Here is a 20,431-nt window from a genome sequence, read left to right as displayed (position 1 = left end):
GCTAAAGTAAAAGATCATCATTTGTGTTCTACTGAAGAAACAAAGTCACCTACATCTTGGATGCCCTGGGGGTAAGCAGATAAACATCACATTTTCGTTTTTGGGTGAACTATCCCTTTAACAACTACCTTACTAACTATTAATAAGCAGCAAATTACGAGTTTATTGAGGCAATGTCGTAGTTACTGGTTTGTTAATAGCGTGAATTGGACCTTAAAATAAAGTGTGACCATAATGTTTTATTCTAGTCTTCATAAGGAAAAAAACTATTACATGGTCATGGACTATGGCGTAATACTTTCCACTTTGTTCAATTTTTAGACAGAATATCACGCAAAAACCATGACAACAACAGGTAGGCTGTATTATATTATTATAGTATTGTATTAATTAATATAGTAATCTACATTAATTTACTCAACCGTTACTAATTAATTATCAGTAGTTTAATTATTTATTTATTATTATTTAGCTTTTGTTTGCATTAATGCAGAATATAGTATCCTGCCAATGAAGCCTAAACTATATGTTTTTTATATGGCTATGGCTTATTGCTGCCTTATTTTGTAAGGATCATCTTATCAAGAACGCCAACTGACTTTCATTATTTGAGATTACTTAAGATGTATTTACTATATTTGATCCACATGTTCAAGTGGGCATGAGCATAGATATATAAAAAGTATCTTAACGGAAAAAAATAATTTCTTAGTTTCTGCATGTTTTAATGAGTGATATTGTTTCAAATCATGAAACGGGTGTTGCCTGACTTTGACACATATCTTCAGAACAAAACAAAACTATAACAACCTCATTTTTATATGGTCAAATGTAATTATTCTGACTGTTTGAGTTTGATTTAAATTAACCATTGGTCTTCCATAGTGGCATACATTTTTAGATCAGGATAACCACAGTTAAAACTACTACTTAATTAGAAGCAGGGGCATAGATTACGCGGGGGACATGTCCCCCCCACTTTTAATATCACGTAAATTCGTCACCCGCACTTTTTCGGGCAAGTGTGTTCGCATAGAGGTTCTCAAGAGCCAGTGTGAATAAATATAGATTTAAATTCAAAGAGACAGGATAGTCTGTGCATGATCTGATGTTTTATTCGGACCCAGAATAAGGCGAGATGAACATCGCGGAGTGCTAAACACTCTGTGCAGTGTATGTTTCATTCATACTCGAAGCCGGAGGGCACTCTCACCCAGAAAGTCGTACCAGGAAATTCCTAATATGGACAAAAGCGTCCAGCTACCGCTGTATGAAAACAGTTGTTTTCAGAAAAACAGAAACGTTTGGAAACATGAAGACATTAAACATACGATTGGGACAATATGGTTTATTTGTGTTTCTCACGTCATCTCCGGGTAATAAATACAGTATATGAACAATGCAGTGCTAACTGACATAGCATTTATTACAGTATTGAAACTATTCTGCCTTATTATGTGATAAAAGTGTTTGTAGTATATAAACAAATCATTATTATTGGTTATTGTCCAGCAGTTATCTGATTTCTAAGCCAATTAAAAGCTAGAAATGAGAGAAAAAATCAAGTTGACTATACACTACCAGTCAAAAGTTTTTTTATGTTTTTTAAAGCAGTCTCTTCTGTTCACCAAGCCTGCATTTATTTGATCCAAAGTACAGCAAAACAGTAACATTTTGAAATATTTTTACTAGGCTATTTCAGTTTTCTATTTGAATATATTTTAAAAATGTAATTTATAGTGATTTCAAAGCTAATTTTTTTGCATCATTACTCCAGTCACACTATCCTTCAGAAATCATTCTGATATTCTGATTTGCTGCTCAAAAAACATTTATTATTATTAAAGCAGTCTCTTCTGTTCACCAAGCCTGCATTTATTTGATCCAAAGTACAGCAAAACAGTAACATTTTGAAATATTTTTACTAGGCTATTTCAGTTTTCTATTTGAATATATTTTAAAAATGTAATTTATAGTGATTTCAAAGCTAATTTTTTTGCATCATTACTCCAGTCACACTATCCTTCAGAAATCATTCTGATATTCTGATTTGCTGCTCAAAAAAATATTAATAATAATAATAATTAAAAAAGAAATTTCGAGAGCGCATTATTGTAGTGTGAAAGCACATTAAAGGTGGGGTAAGCGATTTTTCAAAAACACTTTAGAAAACGATTCGGGCCGAATAGCAAAACAAACTTGTAGCCAATCAGCAGTAAAGGGCGTAACTACTCAGGATGTACGCAACAGCTAAAGTCTGTCTAGTACACTGGACTCGACAAAGCGACCTTTGAAAATCATTTGAAATGTGTGTCAATATGTCATGAATGGAATGCAGCAGCAATTTTGCTTTGTTTCACAGAACTAATCCGTTGCCTGGGTTGCGTACGTATGTGTGGGGTGGAGCTATCAAAATAGGGGCGAGACACTTTTGGGGTAGGGGCGTGTTTGTTTTGGTGATTTTAAATGTCAACATTGGCTACCAGAAATCGCTTACCCCACCTTTAATATAATGCATTTTGCTCTTGCACAAAACTGGACGCGCGCTCAGATACACGCTGCTCTCGCACCTGAATTAAACATTGTCAAAAGTTATCATTATTCACTTTTAAAAAGTAGTCTCAAAACAGATTTGTGCAGGGCCTTTCCTTGATTTTTTTTATTGTTGTATTTTTGTTTTAAAATAAACTGGTTATTGTAGCTACTTTGTTTTACTATATCTCTTTTATGTTTGTATTTTGATCTTTTCTGCGAATGCACATATGCATCTCTTTGTAAAGTAGGCTACTTTGTATACACTGTTTTAAAAGGTGCTATATAAATGAAGCTTAAACCAATCAGACCTCCACAACTGACCGATGAAAATACTACGTGAAATCTAATTGGCTGAGTGAACTGAACCTGGAATTCTTTTGACAATCAAAGATGGATTTTTAATTTCTTTCCAGTTTAATAATATTTAGCAATGTTAATTAAATGTAGCCTATAGAAATGGCTAGGAATTGGGTGCTTGGATGATTTGTACATAACCTCTGTCCACCTGGTTGGTCTCTGAGCAATTGATCTAAAAACACTCAATGTTATGTCATAATATGTCAGATACCTCAACTGAATTTAAAATCATTGCAATAAATTCTCAGTTGGTATGATGAAAATAATAAGTAACAACTCATCAAATCAACATCAAATGCAAAAATAGATATAAATGATGCAAGATATAATACAATAAATGCTCTAATAGCATCGCTGTTTGGACATTTATTGGGAGTTTTTTTTTTTTTTGATCCAGTGTTTGTTTTCAGGTCTGAATTTTTTTTTTGTTATGATTTTTTTTCATGAAAATCCACTTAATATTAGCTACACATTCAATGGCACTCTCCTCTAAAACAGTGAATATACAGTTATATGACAGTTACATGTAATTACATTGTCTGCAAATGCATTAAAGCCATAGAACAGAATGTAGTAATGTTATGGCAAATATGAAAAATTCATTATAGTGTTATATTTGGTCTCCAAATCATAAGTATCTGTTTAGGGAATAGTGCATCTGACCCATATCTAAATAGTTCTGTCTTAAATCAGGAGATTTAAGATTAAGGATTCAGGTGCGAAAAAGAATTCATATCTATATAGCGCATGAGCACAGAGAGATTTGAGAGTGTACAGGACACAGTTTGAGTGAGAGGAGAGACACGTTTTAAGTGCAAGTTTTGTGCTAGAGCAAAATAAATATATATCATATATTAATGTGCTTTCGCGCTACAATAATGCGCTCTCGACATTTGTCATTAAAATAACGGCATAACTTACCCTTAACTGTAGTTTACAAGTCCATTTGAAGCGTACGTGCCCTGTAAGCATTTTCTTGAGGAACTGCATAAATATTCATTCATTCATCATTCATTCATCAGGCTGTCAGGAAGCTGAACTCCCTCCCGACCTTGCCCCCCCCTCCCCTCTTTTGCCCAATGCACCACTGAACTCTGAACCCCAGACCCTCCCAGCTCCCACATCCCCAGGTCCTTCCACTCCCCCCTCCCACTACCACACTGGGACCTGCACCAGTCACTTAGTGCAGCATTGGTCTGCTCACTACGCCATTCAGCATTGAACTGACCTCATTCAAGTACCTCTTCTGACAGATTAAATAAAGAACTCTCTGAGCTTTGTCACTTTAATCAGTCTGAATAAGCTCTTTTGCACTACAATCATTATATCTGCACTGTTTGTTTACGTCACTGGTTTGCACTCTATCTGCCATGTGCCTTGTGCTGCTTTATTTATTTTTTGACATGACCTTATTTGTATAGTTGTATTTTATATTTAATCTGTATCCATTACCGCGGGAAGTAGGGGTGCTGAGGGTGCTGCAGCACCCCCTGGAGTGTAGCCCACGAAGAAATGGGGGTGCTGGGGGTGCGGTGTTAAAAATAAATGAATGATCAATATGTAATACAAAATAAATTATATTCATTTTATTAATTAGTATATTCATTAAAATGAATTGAAAAAAAGTAGCCTAAGCCTACAATGACAAGAAGCAACGGTTAAATATGAGTTAAGTTGAATCAAATTGACTGTGAAAGTCGTTTCAACTGATTAAACTTATTAAATTGACTTTTGTTGCCATGATTTATGGATTATATTATAACCTGTAACATGTCTCTGCCGTTCCCAAATTAAGAATTAACAACAATTTCTACAGACAGCAGAGAAAGAGCGAGAGCGTCTAGCAGCAACAAATCTCGCATTTTCAATACTTCAATGACAAAGTCACTCATATTAAACATAAAACTTTTATGAACAGATAAGAACAAATAAGATCAGTGGCGTAGCGTCTGGTTATGCAGGGTATGCAGGTGCATATGGGTCCGGGCAGTTTGGGGGCCCGCCGAGGAAACGAATATAGCCCTGCATGGGCCCGGCCCTTGTCCAACAGCTTTATGAGAATTCTCAGCCAGAGTCCGACTGGATACCGTGACTTTTCTCTCTCTCTCTTCCCCATTATAAATGAGCGCTGTTAGGTGCATATCCAGTAGAGTTTGTGCAGAGAGTGGAAGCTTTGCAGGACATGGAGGCGCCAGCACGATCACTTGCATTTTATTTTTAATAACAGTGGAAGCTTAAAAATACGCCGTCATTTTTGCTCATAAATGTAAGAGTATACATCATTCGGAACTCCAAAGGGTCTATTTGTATTTGTGCACACTCACAATATCAACAAAACCTTGTGCTTTTGTAAAATAATGAAAACATACAGGACATACTTTCTGTCGTCTCGGTCTTGAGCAAGAGCGCTTCACCGACATGATAAATATATCTATAGAATGCTTTAAATGACTATTTTAAAACGAAATAATTCAAATCGAAAACAAAAACTCTTTCATTATGTAATCCGTAAAGATGCATTTCTCTCAAAGTCCAATGAGGATGGATAGTCAACATTGACTCAGAAAACATTAGTTTATTAACAAATAATTCAAATATATATTTGTTTGTTTTTTATTTTATTATAATTTTTTTGTTTGTTTGTTTTTTGGGCTGATGTGCCAAAATCAGTAGCCTATACGGCAGCATTTTTGTGCCATGTTTAAAAAATAACGAAATAAATCAAATGAATGTCATAATATTTTAAGAATAAAGTTAAAATTAAGATAATAAAATCATGTTATATAATGTGAAAATTTTATAGTTTATATTAAATTCCATAGGCCTACTCCTCCACAAAAAAAAGTCTGTGGCATCCATCATTCTTTTGACTTTTTTTAAAACTCTGATTGATCGATTCATGAGACATTCGTTTGTATTAAGTTGTTCTGATTTTTTTCAACATGCATTCACATATTCATGTTTATTTCGTGCTGCAAATATTAAAGAAGAAAATATAACTGATTCATATGCAGCTTGAACTGAGGCAATTCTCACTACAAATTAAAGAGCGTAAAAAGACGTTTGTTGTTTGTATTTTATCATAAAATTGACAGAAGGCTTAGACTTTGAAGTAACAAAGCACAAAGCTGCGATTATTGGGTGGCTTGCGTGCTACAAATAATGAATGGACTTCAAAACTTTAAACAACATTTAGCCTATAGCCTACCCTAAATAAAACAGCTTGTGAATAGTCACGATTCACGTAACTTTATTTACTTCCGAAAAATCAAACATACACATTTTTTGCATATGTGCCCGGGGCTGACTTGAATAAGACTGATGTACAAACCCGATTCCAAAAAAGTTGGGACACTGTACAAATTGTGAATAAAAACAGAATGCAATGATGTGGAAGTTTCAAATTTCAATATTTTCCCCCAGGGGTAGTGCTGCCACACAGAAAGTCTGTGGGAACACTGCAAATGTGTTGGTGAATTTGATTGTGTCCATGAGTTTCATATGTGATATTTTAGTGACAGTTCTCTTACTTTGTCTCAGGTGTCTGTGGAAAACCAGAACTGGCAGACAACACAGTACCTGTGTCAGACTTATCACATAACATTGGTGCCAGTATTCGCATTCAGTGTGCAAAGGGCTACGTAAGGAAAGCAGGAACATCCAGCCTGATCCGATGCACTCAACAACAAAATCACAATGCATCCTGGCACTCTGAACTTCCTCTCAAGTGTATACGTAAGTCTTGTTTGTTGCAAAGATACTTGACCCCTGGACATGGCATGTCTGCCCCTTGTTTTTTACCTTAGCTAAATTGTGGCCAATATTTAAATAAAATGAGAAAACAAATTCTTATTTGGTGGACAAGGATTCTACGTTTTTTTGTTTCCCAAACTAAATGCCGTCATCATCATAGTATATAATGAGCTGTCATCCTACAGCAAGACATGTTGCAGCAAGTTTGAAAAAGTCATAGAGGTTTGGAAAAACATAAATGATGACAGAATTTCCACATTAATCTTCATTAAGCTAAAGCTGTTTAGATAAGTGTTCTAACCCTTAGGGAGGAATTCACTAAACAGTAAAACACTATGTTTATACATGGTACCTCAGCGTAATACCCAAGTCTTATTCACTAACCATCACAATCCAGTTTACTGAGTCAATTAACATTCCAAACATGCCTCCTTTAGGCTCAATACAGATTGTGCTTTACTTACAAAAATGCCTATAACAATTTGTTCTGCACTATTGCCACCAATTAATGATTGAGGGCACTTTCTAGCAACCACGGCTATGGTAATTAGAAATGAAAATCACTGAAAATAACTATGCATCGGCAACAGCTCACAACAACCTTAGTAAACATGACATGATTCTGAAATGTAGAAGTTGGTTTAGTCATCTTAACAGATATCATATTATCAATGTAGTGATTTTATTGTGTCTACTTTGCAGCTGATCCCAAAAATCCACAAGTGGCCACAAGTAAGTGCCACCTTTCCTAATTCCTCTGTCTTTTCTGTATATGTTGTTGAAAAGTGCAGTGTGTAATTTATGCACCTCAATACCAAATGGATTAAAAGTATTTTTTTTTAAAAGAACACACATCACCCTTAAGACCTATCACAAAGATAGGTTGTTGACTTAAATGTCTGGTATTATTTATTTGCTTTAGCAGAGACCCAAAGTCCTCATCAACAATTCACATCATCCACCACAGAAAGAACATCGAGAAAGCATCCCACACTTCATGGCACAAGCTCGCCAATCACAAGTATGTATGTTACATTATGCTTGTATGTGTTGATATTGTTTGGGTAGGCCTACATTTACGTTAATTGCATGACACACTCCAGCAACAGGGCATATAGCTTTGACAACAACAAATGAAGTTGTCACAACCAAAACAAGAAGAACCACCAGCCAGCCAACTTTGATGAGCACAACAAAAGAGACGGAGTCTATTACAACAACCAATGAGACAACAACCAGCTACACAAGCAGAGAATATATGACAACAACATCGTCACATACGCTGTCAGGCTCTTTCACTACAACAACAGGTGAAGCCATTTACTATGATGGGTTAAGGTGCATGGGGCTAACTAGTTAACACAAAAAATAACATTCTGTCATTATTTACTCACCCTTGTGTCATCCCAAGCCAATATGACTTTCTTTCTTCCACAGAACCCAAAAGGAGAAGTTTAGCAGAATGTTCACGCTGCTCTTTTCCATATAGTATATAAAGACCAAGAGCTGTCAAGCTCTTTATTTACTCATGTACACATTCAATCTTCCTATAAACATGTCGCAACAAGTTTGAAAAAGTCATAGAGGTTTGGAAAAACATAAATGATGACAGAATTTCCATAATAATCTTCATTAAGCTAAATCATTGTTTAGGTATAAAAATGTGTTCTAACACTTATTAATCCGGGCTCAGACTACAGGAGTTTTAAAATCCTAACCGATTATGAAATCTGGTTGCAGCACACCCATAAAGAGAAACTTCACAGATTTTCTTCCCTCAAATCGTATACATACACATATTAGCTAGCACGCTAGCAGCTTTCAACACTCACGTTCAAAACTGAGGTGATTTCACCCCAGAGCTTGTCTTTGTCCTTTGACAAAGGGTGGTACATTTTTGACACATTTTACAAACTGTCGTGTCATTGCAAAACTTCCACACGCAATTTCCTCTATCTCCACTATTTAACGGACCTGTACAGCAGCTTGTTTTGTGGTCGCACATTGGCTATTGTGAAAGTTCTGATGTAATCATAGCCGGAGGTGCAAGATTCGATCTGTAAACGCCTCACATTACCTGATAATCCGCGCCGAACATCGGAACCGACCGAGGTCCTTCACAAGACTTTTTCTCAGATTCTCTGTAAATCAGAAATACCGGTAAATCGGCCTAAAACTCTTGTAGTGTGAGCCCGACTTTAGAGAGGAATTCACTAAAAAGTAAAACCCTTTTTTGCACATGGTACATCAGCGTAATACCTGAGTCTTATTCACTAACCATCACAATCCAGTTTACCGAGGGCAGGGCTGAAATTGCACTGCGTAGTCAATATTTAAATGAACTAGTGAAGTCACTGCCATTCCTTTTCATGCAAATACGCCTCCTTTAGTCTCAATATAGACTATTCTTTAGTCTCAATATCGACTGTTCTTTAGTCTCAATATAGACTATTCTTTAGTCTCAATATCGACTGTTCTTTAGTCTCAATATAGACTGTTCTTTATTCGCAAAAATTGCCTGGCACAATTTGTACTGCACTATTACCACCAATAAAAACCTGTCTGTTTACTTACGGTAATTAACAGATATGGGTGTCATGCCATAACATATTTTTAATACGACTGAGTTTATATTTAATGTGAATTTACATTGAAAGTTAATGTGAATAAAAACATTGCAAGTTAGGCTTCTAATCATAACATTATCATTGTACAGAAAGAGAGCAAAGAACATTTACATTATCAAAGAACATTTTCACTGGCAGTCTAGTTCAAGCACTCTCAAAAACTCCCATTAAAATCACTGAAGCTGTTTACACTATGAAATTAATATCTTACAGATTCGTACACACATTTGCACTTTGTTGTATCTGACGAGAGAATTCGCCAGAAAGAGGTATTCAGGCAGCGAGCGGGTGAAGCGGCATTTTAGCGATGACTCATATGAACACCTCTGATTGGTCATTGCATTCATAAGCTCAACAGCATCGTTTATGATTGGTTATAATGCGCAGTGCTGTAAAAAATGCATCTGTATCTGGCTCAGCGCCAGCCAGCGAACGCAGATTTGAATTTAGCAGCTGAGGATATGATGCACTTGAACGTTCTAATCACACCGGTGTGATTCTATTAAATATAGAAAATATGAATCGGCTATTTTTGTCTTTTGGAAGCTGCATTCAAAATCCGCCTCACATTACCTGATAATCCGCGCCGAACATCGGAACCGACCGAGGTCCTTCACAAGACTTTTTCTCAGATTCTCTGTAAATCAGAAATACCGGTAAATCGGCCTAAAACTCTTGTAGTGTGAGCCCGACTTTAGAGAGGAATTCACTAAAAAGTAAAACCCTTTTTTGCACATGGTACATCAGCGTAATACCTGAGTCTTATTCACTAACCATCACAATCCAGTTTACCGAGGGCAGGGCTGAAATTGCACTGCGTAGTCAATATTTAAATGAACTAGTGAAGTCACTGCCATTCCTTTTCATGCAAATACGCCTCCTTTAGTCTCAATATAGACTATTCTTTAGTCTCAATATCGACTGTTCTTTAGTCTCAATATAGACTGTTCTTTATTCGCAAAAATTGCCTGGCACAATTTGTACTGCACTATTACCACCAATAAAAACCTGTCTGTTTACTTACGGTAATTAACAGATATGGGTGTCATGCCATAACATATTTTTAATACGACTGAGTTTATATTTAATGTGAATTTACATTGAAAGTTAATGTGAATAAAAACATTGCAAGTTAGGCTTCTAATCATAACATTATCATTGTACAGAAAGAGAGCAAAGAACATTTACATTATCAAAGAACATTTTCACTGGCAGTCTAGTTCAAGCACTCTCAAAAACTCCCATTAAAATCACTGAAGCTGTTTACACTATGAAATTAATATCTTACAGATTCGTACACACATTTGCACTTTGTTGTATCTGACGAGAGAATTCGCCAGAAAGAGGTATTCAGGCAGCGAGCGGGTGAAGCGGCATTTTAGCGATGACTCATATGAACACCTCTGATTGGTCATTGCATTCATAAGCTCAACAGCATCGTTTATGATTGGTTATAATGCGCAGTGCTGTAAAAAATGCATCTGTATCTGGCTCAGCGCCAGCCAGCGAACGCAGATTTGAATTTAGCAGCTGAGGATATGATGCACTTGAACGTTCTAATCACACCGGTGTGATTCTATTAAATATAGAAAATATGAATCGGCTATTTTTGTCTTTTGGAAGCTGCATTCAAAATCCACTTGGCTCATAAAATCTGAGGGGTCACTTGGGCATGACGCCTCTGATTGTAGTTTTGTCTTCGTTTACTTAGTTAAGCAGTAGCAGCCCATTGCTCATCAATCATCACTCAAAATACTGTATACTAAAGGACATCATTATTATCTACTGTAAAGTTACAGTAGTAATTTAGCAGACAAATAATCATATCATTTATAATAGGTTTAGGGAGAGCTATAGGGCAGACAACCCTTACGGAAATTAACAATGATTTTACCTAACCATGGTAACCACAAATTATTAACTATGGTTTTGGCTACACTAACCATAGTTTAACCATGGAATTTGTAGTAAAAATAGTAATCCAAATGGTAATCCATTTGCCAAAAAAAACAACAACAAAAAAAACATGGTTAGGCCTACTGCACTTTAAAAAAAAAAAATCCAAAGCATTGTTATATGCAGTGTTTCCTGTAGTTATGCAAAATTTGGTTTCAAAAACAGTATCAGTAAACTATTTCTTATGATTTTAAATCTGCATTGCACTACAGATCAATCTCAAAATAAAAGGCGGTACTAAAGTCTGATTTTGTGGTGGATGTGTTCAAATTTTATCATCTTAATTCAAGTGATGAAGGATTTTGAAAGTCTGACAGTATCAGTGTCCATCGGCAACAGCTCACAACAACCTTAGTAAACATGACATGATTCTGAAATGTAGAAGTTGGTTTAGTCATCTTAACAGATATCATATTATCAATGTAGTGATTTTATTGTGTCTACTTTGCAGCTGATCCCAAAAATCCACAAGTGGCCACAAGTAAGTGCCACCTTTCCTAATTCCTCTGTCTTTTCTGTATATGTTGTTGAAAAGTGCAGTGTGTAATTTATGCACCTCAATACCAAATGGATTAAAAGTATTTTTTTTTAAAAGAACACACATCACCCTTAAGACCTATCACAAAGATAGGTTGTTGACTTAAATGTCTGGTATTATTTATTTGCTTTAGCAGAGACCCAAAGTCCTCATCAACAATTCACATCATCCACCACAGAAAGAACATCGAGAAAGCATCCCACACTTCATGGCACAAGCTCGCCAATCACAAGTATGTATGTTACATTATGCTTGTATGTGTTGATATTGTTTGGGTAGGCCTACATTTACGTTAATTGCATGACACACTCCAGCAACAGGGCATATAGCTTTGACAACAACAAATGAAGTTGTCACAACCAAAACAAGAAGAACCACCAGCCAGCCAACTTTGATGAGCACAACAAAAGAGACGGAGTCTATTACAACAACCAATGAGACAACAACCAGCTACACAAGCAGAGAATATATGACAACAACATCGTCACATACGCTGTCAGGCTCTTTCACTACAACAACAGGTGAAGCCATTTACTATGATGGGTTAAGGTGCATGGGGCTAACTAGTTAACACAAAAAATAACATTCTGTCATTATTTACTCACCCTTGTGTCATCCCAAGCCAATATGACTTTCTTTCTTCCACAGAACCCAAAAGGAGAAGTTTAGCAGAATGTTCACGCTGCTCTTTTCCATATAGTATATAAAGACCAAGAGCTGTCAAGCTCTTTATTTACTCATGTACACATTCAATCTTCCTATAAACATGTCGCAACAAGTTTGAAAAAGTCATAGAGGTTTGGAAAAACATAAATGATGACAGAATTTCCATAATAATCTTCATTAAGCTAAATCATTGTTTAGGTATAAAAATGTGTTCTAACACTTATTAATCCGGGCTCAGACTACAGGAGTTTTAAAATCCTAACCGATTATGAAATCTGGTTGCAGCACACCCATAAAGAGAAACTTCACAGATTTTCTTCCCTCAAATCGTATACATACACATATTAGCTAGCACGCTAGCAGCTTTCAACACTCACGTTCAAAACTGAGGTGATTTCACCCCAGAGCTTGTCTTTGTCCTTTGACAAAGGGTGGTACATTTTTGACACATTTTACAAACTGTCGTGTCATTGCAAAACTTCCACACGCAATTTCCTCTATCTCCACTATTTAACGGACCTGTACAGCAGCTTGTTTTGTGGTCGCACATTGGCTATTGTGAAAGTTCTGATGTAATCATAGCCGGAGGTGCAAGATTCGATCTGTAAACGCCTCACATTACCTGATAATCCGCGCCGAACATCGGAACCGACCGAGGTCCTTCACAAGACTTTTTCTCAGATTCTCTGTAAATCAGAAATACCGGTAAATCGGCCTAAAACTCTTGTAGTGTGAGCCCGACTTTAGAGAGGAATTCACTAAAAAGTAAAACCCTTTTTTGCACATGGTACATCAGCGTAATACCTGAGTCTTATTCACTAACCATCACAATCCAGTTTACCGAGGGCAGGGCTGAAATTGCACGGCGTAGTCAATATTTAAATGAACTAGTGAAGTCACTGCCATTCCTTTTCATGCAAATACGCCTCCTTTAGTCTCAATATAGACTATTCTTTAGTCTCAATATCGACTGTTCTTTAGTCTCAATATAGACTGTTCTTTATTCGCAAAAATTGCCTGGCACAATTTGTACTGCACTATTACCACCAATAAAAACCTGTCTGTTTACTTACGGTAATTAACAGATATGGGTGTCATGCCATAACATATTTTTAATACGACTGAGTTTATATTTAATGTGAATTTACATTGAAAGTTAATGTGAATAAAAACATTGCAAGTTAGGCTTCTAATCATAACATTATCATTGTACAGAAAGAGAGCAAAGAACATTTACATTATCAAAGAACATTTTCACTGGCAGTCTAGTTCAAGCACTCTCAAAAACTCCCATTAAAATCACTGAAGCTGTTTACACTATGAAATTAATATCTTACAGATTCGTACACACATTTGCACTTTGTTGTATCTGACGAGAGAATTCGCCAGAAAGAGGTATTCAGGCAGCGAGCGGGTGAAGCGGCATTTTAGCGATGACTCATATGAACACCTCTGATTGGTCATTGCATTCATAAGCTCAACAGCATCGTTTATGATTGGTTATAATGCGCAGTGCTGTAAAAAATGCATCTGTATCTGGCTCAGCGCCAGCCAGCGAACGCAGATTTGAATTTAGCAGCTGAGGATATGATGCACTTGAACGTTCTAATCACACCGGTGTGATTCTATTAAATATAGAAAATATGAATCGGCTATTTTTGTCTTTTGGAAGCTGCATTCAAAATCCACTTGGCTCATAAAATCTGAGGGGTCACTTGGGCATGACGCCTCTGATTGTAGTTTTGTCTTCGTTTACTTAGTTAAGCAGTAGCAGCCCATTGCTCATCAATCATCACTCAAAATACTGTATACTAAAGGACATCATTATTATCTACTGTAAAGTTACAGTAGTAATTTAGCAGACAAATAATCATATCATTTATAATAGGTTTAGGGAGAGCTATAGGGCAGACAACCCTTACGGAAATTAACAATGATTTTACCTAACCATGGTAACCACAAATTATTAACTATGGTTTTGGCTACACTAACCATAGTTTAACCATGGAATTTGTAGTAAAAATAGTAATCCAAATGGTAATCCATTTGCCAAAAAAAACAACAACAAAAAAAACATGGTTAGGCCTACTGCACTTTAAAAAAAAAAAATCCAAAGCATTGTTATATGCAGTGTTTCCTGTAGTTATGCAAAATTTGGTTTCAAAAACAGTATCAGTAAACTATTTCTTATGATTTTAAATCTGCATTGCACTACAGATCAATCTCAAAATAAAAGGCGGTACTAAAGTCTGATTTTGTGGTGGATGTGTTCAAATTTTATCATCTTAATTCAAGTGATGAAGGATTTTGAAAGTCTGACAGTATCAGTGTCTATACCACTATAACCCTGCATGGTGTAAATGTTTGAAAATGATTAACAGTTGAAAACATTCATTAGAAATTTAGAAAAGTAATCAGTTACATTACTTTAATAAAGTAATTGAAAAAGTGATTTATACGGTGGCCGAGAAGTGCAGAGAGTAGCTATAAATCATCAGCTCCAGTGGCGCAGATGGATAAGTGCGTTTCGTTGGCTTTTTGACGCGATCGATCCCACCTTTTGCCGAACTTTTTTTCCCCCCTCCCATTGACAGATGTCTCATCCAGTCAGCGGTGAGTAATCCCAAACCAATGGCGCTGTCTCAAACTATACCTACCTCTTCCGGTTTGTCTGATTTGTCGTTGTGTTTTCTGACTTGTTAATTTGTTTTCGGATTTGTCTTTGTGTTTTCTGACTTGTTATTTTGTTTTCGAATTTGTCATTGTGTTTTCTGACTTGTTATAATGTTTTCTGAATTGTTGTTGTGCTTTCTGAATTGTTATTTAGTTTTTTAGACCTGCATTTGCATTTGTTTTCAGAATTGTGATTTGCTCTGCACTTCTCGGCCACCGTACAGAATTCACCAAAAATACTGCACCAAAGATCATTGCACTAAACTATCATATGACGCCTGAAGACTTAGAATATAGCAAATAAGTATTTTCATGGTGCTTTTTTATTAATGAAACTCCTTATATGTGAAACTTTTTATTTTAAAATCTCTCTTTTTGTGTCTCAAATCAGAAAAGTCATACTGTACGAGTTTGTAACAATTATCATTTTTGTCATTTTTTTAATTATTATTATTAATTGTATTAACTTTTTTTGGGGGGGTATTAATTATTAATAATTCAGCATTAATGATTATTAATCATTAATGCTGAATTAATTAATAACTGTATAATGTAATTGATTCATATCTGACTGTTCTTCGCAGGCAGTGATGAAATCATTGTGTTTGTTGTAGTGGGTGACTTTGACTTTGAGACTTTATTTCAAACGTAAAATAAATACAATAAAAACTAATAAACAAAACAAAAAACTATACAACACAATACAAAACAATTTTAACTTATACATGTCCGAAAAGGAGTAGGCAGAAGCATATTTTTATCCTACCCCTTCTCCACTCTGCATCGATAATAACAATAAACAATAATAACAATCGTCAAATTCACTTCATGATTCAATCTTGTCTTAATACATTCTTTACACTTTTCTACATATGACTTACTATTAAACAAGCTACCAAACAAGCTAGGTAACATTATAAATGCAAAATACATCGGTTATAATTTTTTTTGTCATGACTAATTGATTAATGACTCAGCATCATCTGTATTAAAGAGAAAAAATTCACTTCATCTGATGTTTAGAGTGAATAAAATAGCCTTGACAGCCTACTTACTGGAGTTCCACAGCTACTGAAGGACTTTTTTCTCCCACCGGACTGTGTGTGTATAGGCTTCTAAACTTAAAACGCATTTATTTATTTACTTACTTTTTCCTGTCCGGTTTACATTTGTATTGTTTTCCTACTTACACATATTAAGTATATCGTTATATTATTAGACAGCATGGTTTTAATTATATTTTTAAGGGGGGACAACCCTCAGAAAATCAACCCGATTTCTGCCTATACATTCACAGGGTCACATCATAGGGTAACATTTTTTTTTTTATAATTGAAACCATCATTTTAGAATTTATTTACTTACAGTCCACTCATAATGTTTGTGATATATTATTCAAATACATATCTGATGGCCATTTTTTTGTTTCTTACTTTTTCCAATAAATAGATCTTTCTGCTGCTGCACCTTTATGAACTCCTTTATCTCAGGATATAACTCATGATATTGCATTTTCAATGTTTACAGGTTAACAAGACTAACACAAAGTCTATGGCAGTGTCAGTTAGCATATGTTGGCTTGCAATCCATGAACTAGAGAGTTGCTCGCCACTATTAACATCTTTCTGACAGATTTTCATTTATAATATTAAAAGGGTCATATGATGCGATTTCAAGTTTTCCTTTCTCTTTGAAGTGTTACAAGCTCTTGGTGCATAAAGAAGATCTGTAAAGTTGCAAAGACTAAAGTCTCAAATCCAAAGAGATATTCTTTATAAAAGTGAAGAGTCAACCACGCCTACCTAAAACGGCTCGTTCTAACACGCCCCCACATATCTACGTCACTATGTGGAAATATTAGCATAATGCCGCCCAAATGTGCACGCAAAGAAAGAAGGCATGGTTTCAGTAACCGCAGTTAGTGTTGATGCAGCCATGTCAGGGAGACGCTGTGTTTCAGTGCGAAAGCAAAAGCACTTTATTTGGCCTTCCGGAAGTAGATGCAATTAGGAATCATTGGTTAAGATTTATTTACAACAGAACAGCACAACCCAGATGTTCGAATTTGTGCAACGCATTTTGTGGACGACAGTTTTTTGAACCTAGAAGAGTACAAGGCTGGCTGTGCACAAAGACTATTTCTATAAAAAAAAGGGTCAATTCTGACTTTGCTATGACAATCTGGCTCTTCTGAATCAGCGACTGTAAGTATGTTTTGTTATTAGTTTAAGTATTTGCTATTGACTGTTCAAATGCGGAGTTTTGCGCAGCGCAGAGTAATGCATCGTGTGTGTGTGTGTGGGGAACAGGGTCACATCACAGGAGAGTGAACTGCCTGTCAGAAATCATAGCACGTCAGCTGTCTTAACCGCGGCTTGTGTACTGCATCATCACTGTGTCTGTCATGCAACTCTGTTGCCCTTTCGGGCTTGAACTGATGGTAAAACTAACGACATTATTAACTGTCTTGATATTTACTTTGAAAGCTGAAGCTGGCGATTATGGTAAGGGACGTTACATTTCCGACACGTGGTTTTGGTGTTCGGCCAATCACAATGCACTGGGTCAGCTTGTCAAAGGAAGGGGCTTTGTTGAAAACTACGTGTTTGAGAGAGGCGGGGCATAGAGGACCTACAATAATGTACAGTATTTGAAAAATGATGTGTTTTTTGAACATTAAAGCATGTCAACATATTCTGTTATACCAAATACACAAAATAATGATCTTTAAAAAAGCATCATATGACCCCTTTAAACTTATCTGGTGTCCTACTACTGCCCTCATTTTCCTTCTCCTGTTTTTTTTTTTATTAGGAGTCAATGCATCTGTGAGGACCTCAACTATTTCTGAAGGTAATTTCTTTGCTTGTAGTATTCTATATATAGTATATATAGTATTATATATATATATAAAATATTCTCTAACTTCTTGCTATATCAAAATTCTCTATCAATCATAAAATCAATTACATGGAATTTGAAAATGAATTTCTTTGCCTCTGTAGTGACTATAACCTGAAATTCGAGACCAGTAGAAACAGTAACACAGAATAAAGCCACGATTGCAAGCTCCCTACGTTTCTGTCACTGCCTCGCAAGATGTAATAATCCTTCTTAAACAAATCAAAACTCTTATAATATTTGTATGCATATCTTTCATAGAATTTTATAGGGCTGTCAAGCTCCCAAAATGCTGAAAACCACCATAAAAGCAGCACTTTAAGTAGTACATATTCATGCACTGTAAGTCTCCCAAAGCCATATGAAAGCATTTTCATGAGAGGCAGATGGAAATTCAAGTTATTAATTGAGAATCTTCCCCTCTGCTATAGCTATTTACACATGTACTTATTAAAACATGATTTGACATCACTGGTTCTTGTACACTCTAAAAAATATTGTTTGGACACAACAACAAAAATGTATGCAACAGTTTGCATCATGTTTTTTGAGTTAAAGGGGTCCTATTATGCTTTTTCACTTTTTTCAACTTTAGTTAGTCTGTAAAGTTGCTGTTTGTTCCAACAACCTAGTATGAGAGCCTGTTCTAGTACACCCCCAATACAAAATCAAGACTTTGTAAAAGAGCATAATAGGACCCCTTTAAGGCAACTTCTTCTGAAATTAAGTTCAACTAATAAACTATATTGTGTTATATATACTTAAAAAATTGTGTTAAAACTAACTATTATTAAGTTGAATACTCATAAAAATTAAGTTGTCCTAACTAAGTTGTTTTTTCACATTGTTTTAAACACTAGTTACAAAAACTACAAAAATATTATTTTTTGATGAAACAGCACTTAATGTTGCCAGGAAACCACTCTTTTAGGATTTTCAACCAAATGCCTTCTGATTGAAACAGCATGTAAGACAATGTCCAGTGAGTCTGTTCTCAACCTAAGCAAACGCTCTACACTTCAGCACAATGGTAATCTCATAAAAACCACCAACATAACAGAAACACTTTTAAATACTAATATAACCCAACACTGAACATTAATAAATCTTCTCCTGTTCTGATCTTGAATAGAAATGCATAAAATATGAGTTTATTTCTACATTACCGCTCATTATTCAGTCACATGCAAAGCATGCTGGGAACCTGAAAAGTGAACTTGAAAAAAATGAAGTTATGGAGCTAATTACATTGAGTTAGTACAACTTAATGTTTTGAACAAACTAACACAGATATTTAAGTTGAAGTTACACACAGTATTACGTTGATGTAATTATCAATATTAAGATGTCAGGACAACTCATTAAAAAATGTGTAAATGTTTAATTAAATCAATAAATTAGAATTTTTAACTTGCACTTAAGTAGTGGCAACAGATCCACTGAATTATTTTTTAGAGTGTACGTATGTTCTTACATGTATACTACACTTTAGAGCAGTGGTCTCAAACTCAATTCCTGGAGGGCCACAGCTCTGCAGAGTTTAGCTCCAACCAGCTCCAAAACTGTGCAGAGCTGTGGCCTTCCATGAATTGAGTTTGAGACCAATACTTTAGAGCTAAGATTTTGTAGAGTTATATGGTGGAGGAAAGATGTTCAGTGAATAACATCTTTCTGTGTGTTCCTCACACAAAGCTTCTCAGAGGCTACAGAAGACTAGGAATATAGCATAGAAATCATATGGGCTATATTTTTATGGTGCGTTTATGTTTTTGGAGCTCTAAAGCCTGGTCGCTGTTTATGATTTTTCCATTACATGAAAAATACACTCTTCATCATTTTCCATAATAGAAAGTCATTTAGGTTTGGAACAACATGAATGTGAAATGTGATGACAGATTTTTCATTTTTGAACAAATTAACCTAATTAAAATCTCTTTCATTTAGGAAGAAATAAAGTGGCAGCCATTTCTAATGGTTATACATGTGAGTGCCATTTATTGCTGTTCATTTCTTGAAAAAAATTAAATTAAATTCTCCACTCTGTGCTCAGTGTTTTTTTAACAAGTTCTTTTGTTTCTTTATTCAACATTTAGCAACAGTAGGTGGAGTTACAGGCATAATTCTCCTTTGCCTGGTGGCAGCAGTATTCATTTTCTTGTGGTATGTTTTAAATCTACTGTGGTTTGAAGTTTAAACTCTTTGTAGCCTCTTTTTTAATTGTTTTCACCTTCTAACCCACAGGTTAAGACATAGAAATCATAGAAACCAGATTGTATATCATCCCAAACCAGATCCCTGCACTTACATACCTTTACCAGTCTGTACATCTGAACACAGTTCGGCTCAATCAAACAAAGCAGCTGAAAACTCCACGGAAGCCTCTGTCACTGACAAAAATCCAGGTGCGGAGACTTGTGATGAGCTC

The 20,431-nt window shown here is 35.6% G+C and overlaps 1 protein-coding gene across 1 annotated transcript; it reads left to right on the top strand.

Annotated features, from left to right (window-relative positions):
* The first annotated feature begins 328 nt into the window (after positions 1-328).
* Positions 329-8,426, top strand: LOC107597019 (interleukin-15 receptor subunit alpha). Its single transcript, XM_016287912.1, has 6 exons — positions 329-355; positions 6,433-6,627; positions 7,348-7,377; positions 7,568-7,666; positions 7,749-7,955; positions 8,083-8,426. Exons 1-6 carry the CDS (start codon positions 343-345, stop codon positions 8,139-8,141), a joined length of 603 nt encoding a protein of 200 aa, XP_016143398.1. The 5' UTR covers positions 329-342; the 3' UTR covers positions 8,142-8,426.
* Positions 8,427-20,431: the final 12,005 nt, after the last annotated feature.

This window comes from Sinocyclocheilus grahami, unplaced genomic scaffold (assembly GCF_001515645.1).
Source record: "Sinocyclocheilus grahami isolate Dianchi unplaced genomic scaffold, SAMN03320097.WGS_v1.1 scaffold226.1, whole genome shotgun sequence".
NCBI classification, from domain to species: domain Eukaryota; kingdom Metazoa; phylum Chordata; class Actinopteri; order Cypriniformes; family Cyprinidae; genus Sinocyclocheilus; species Sinocyclocheilus grahami.
The sequence above is the reverse complement of the archived record's forward strand: the minus strand, read 5'-3'. Positions and strand labels throughout refer to the sequence as shown.

Excerpts from the sequence above, each read along its gene's own strand:
- LOC107597019 (XM_016287912.1), top strand. Across the intron at positions 6,628-7,347 it reads ACTTCCTCTCAAGTGTATAC|CTGATCCCAAAAATCCACAA; the intron begins GTAAGTCTTGTT and ends TCTACTTTGCAG. Across the intron at positions 7,956-8,082 it reads CTCTTTCACTACAACAACAG|AACCCAAAAGGAGAAGTTTA; the intron begins GTGAAGCCATTT and ends TTTCTTCCACAG.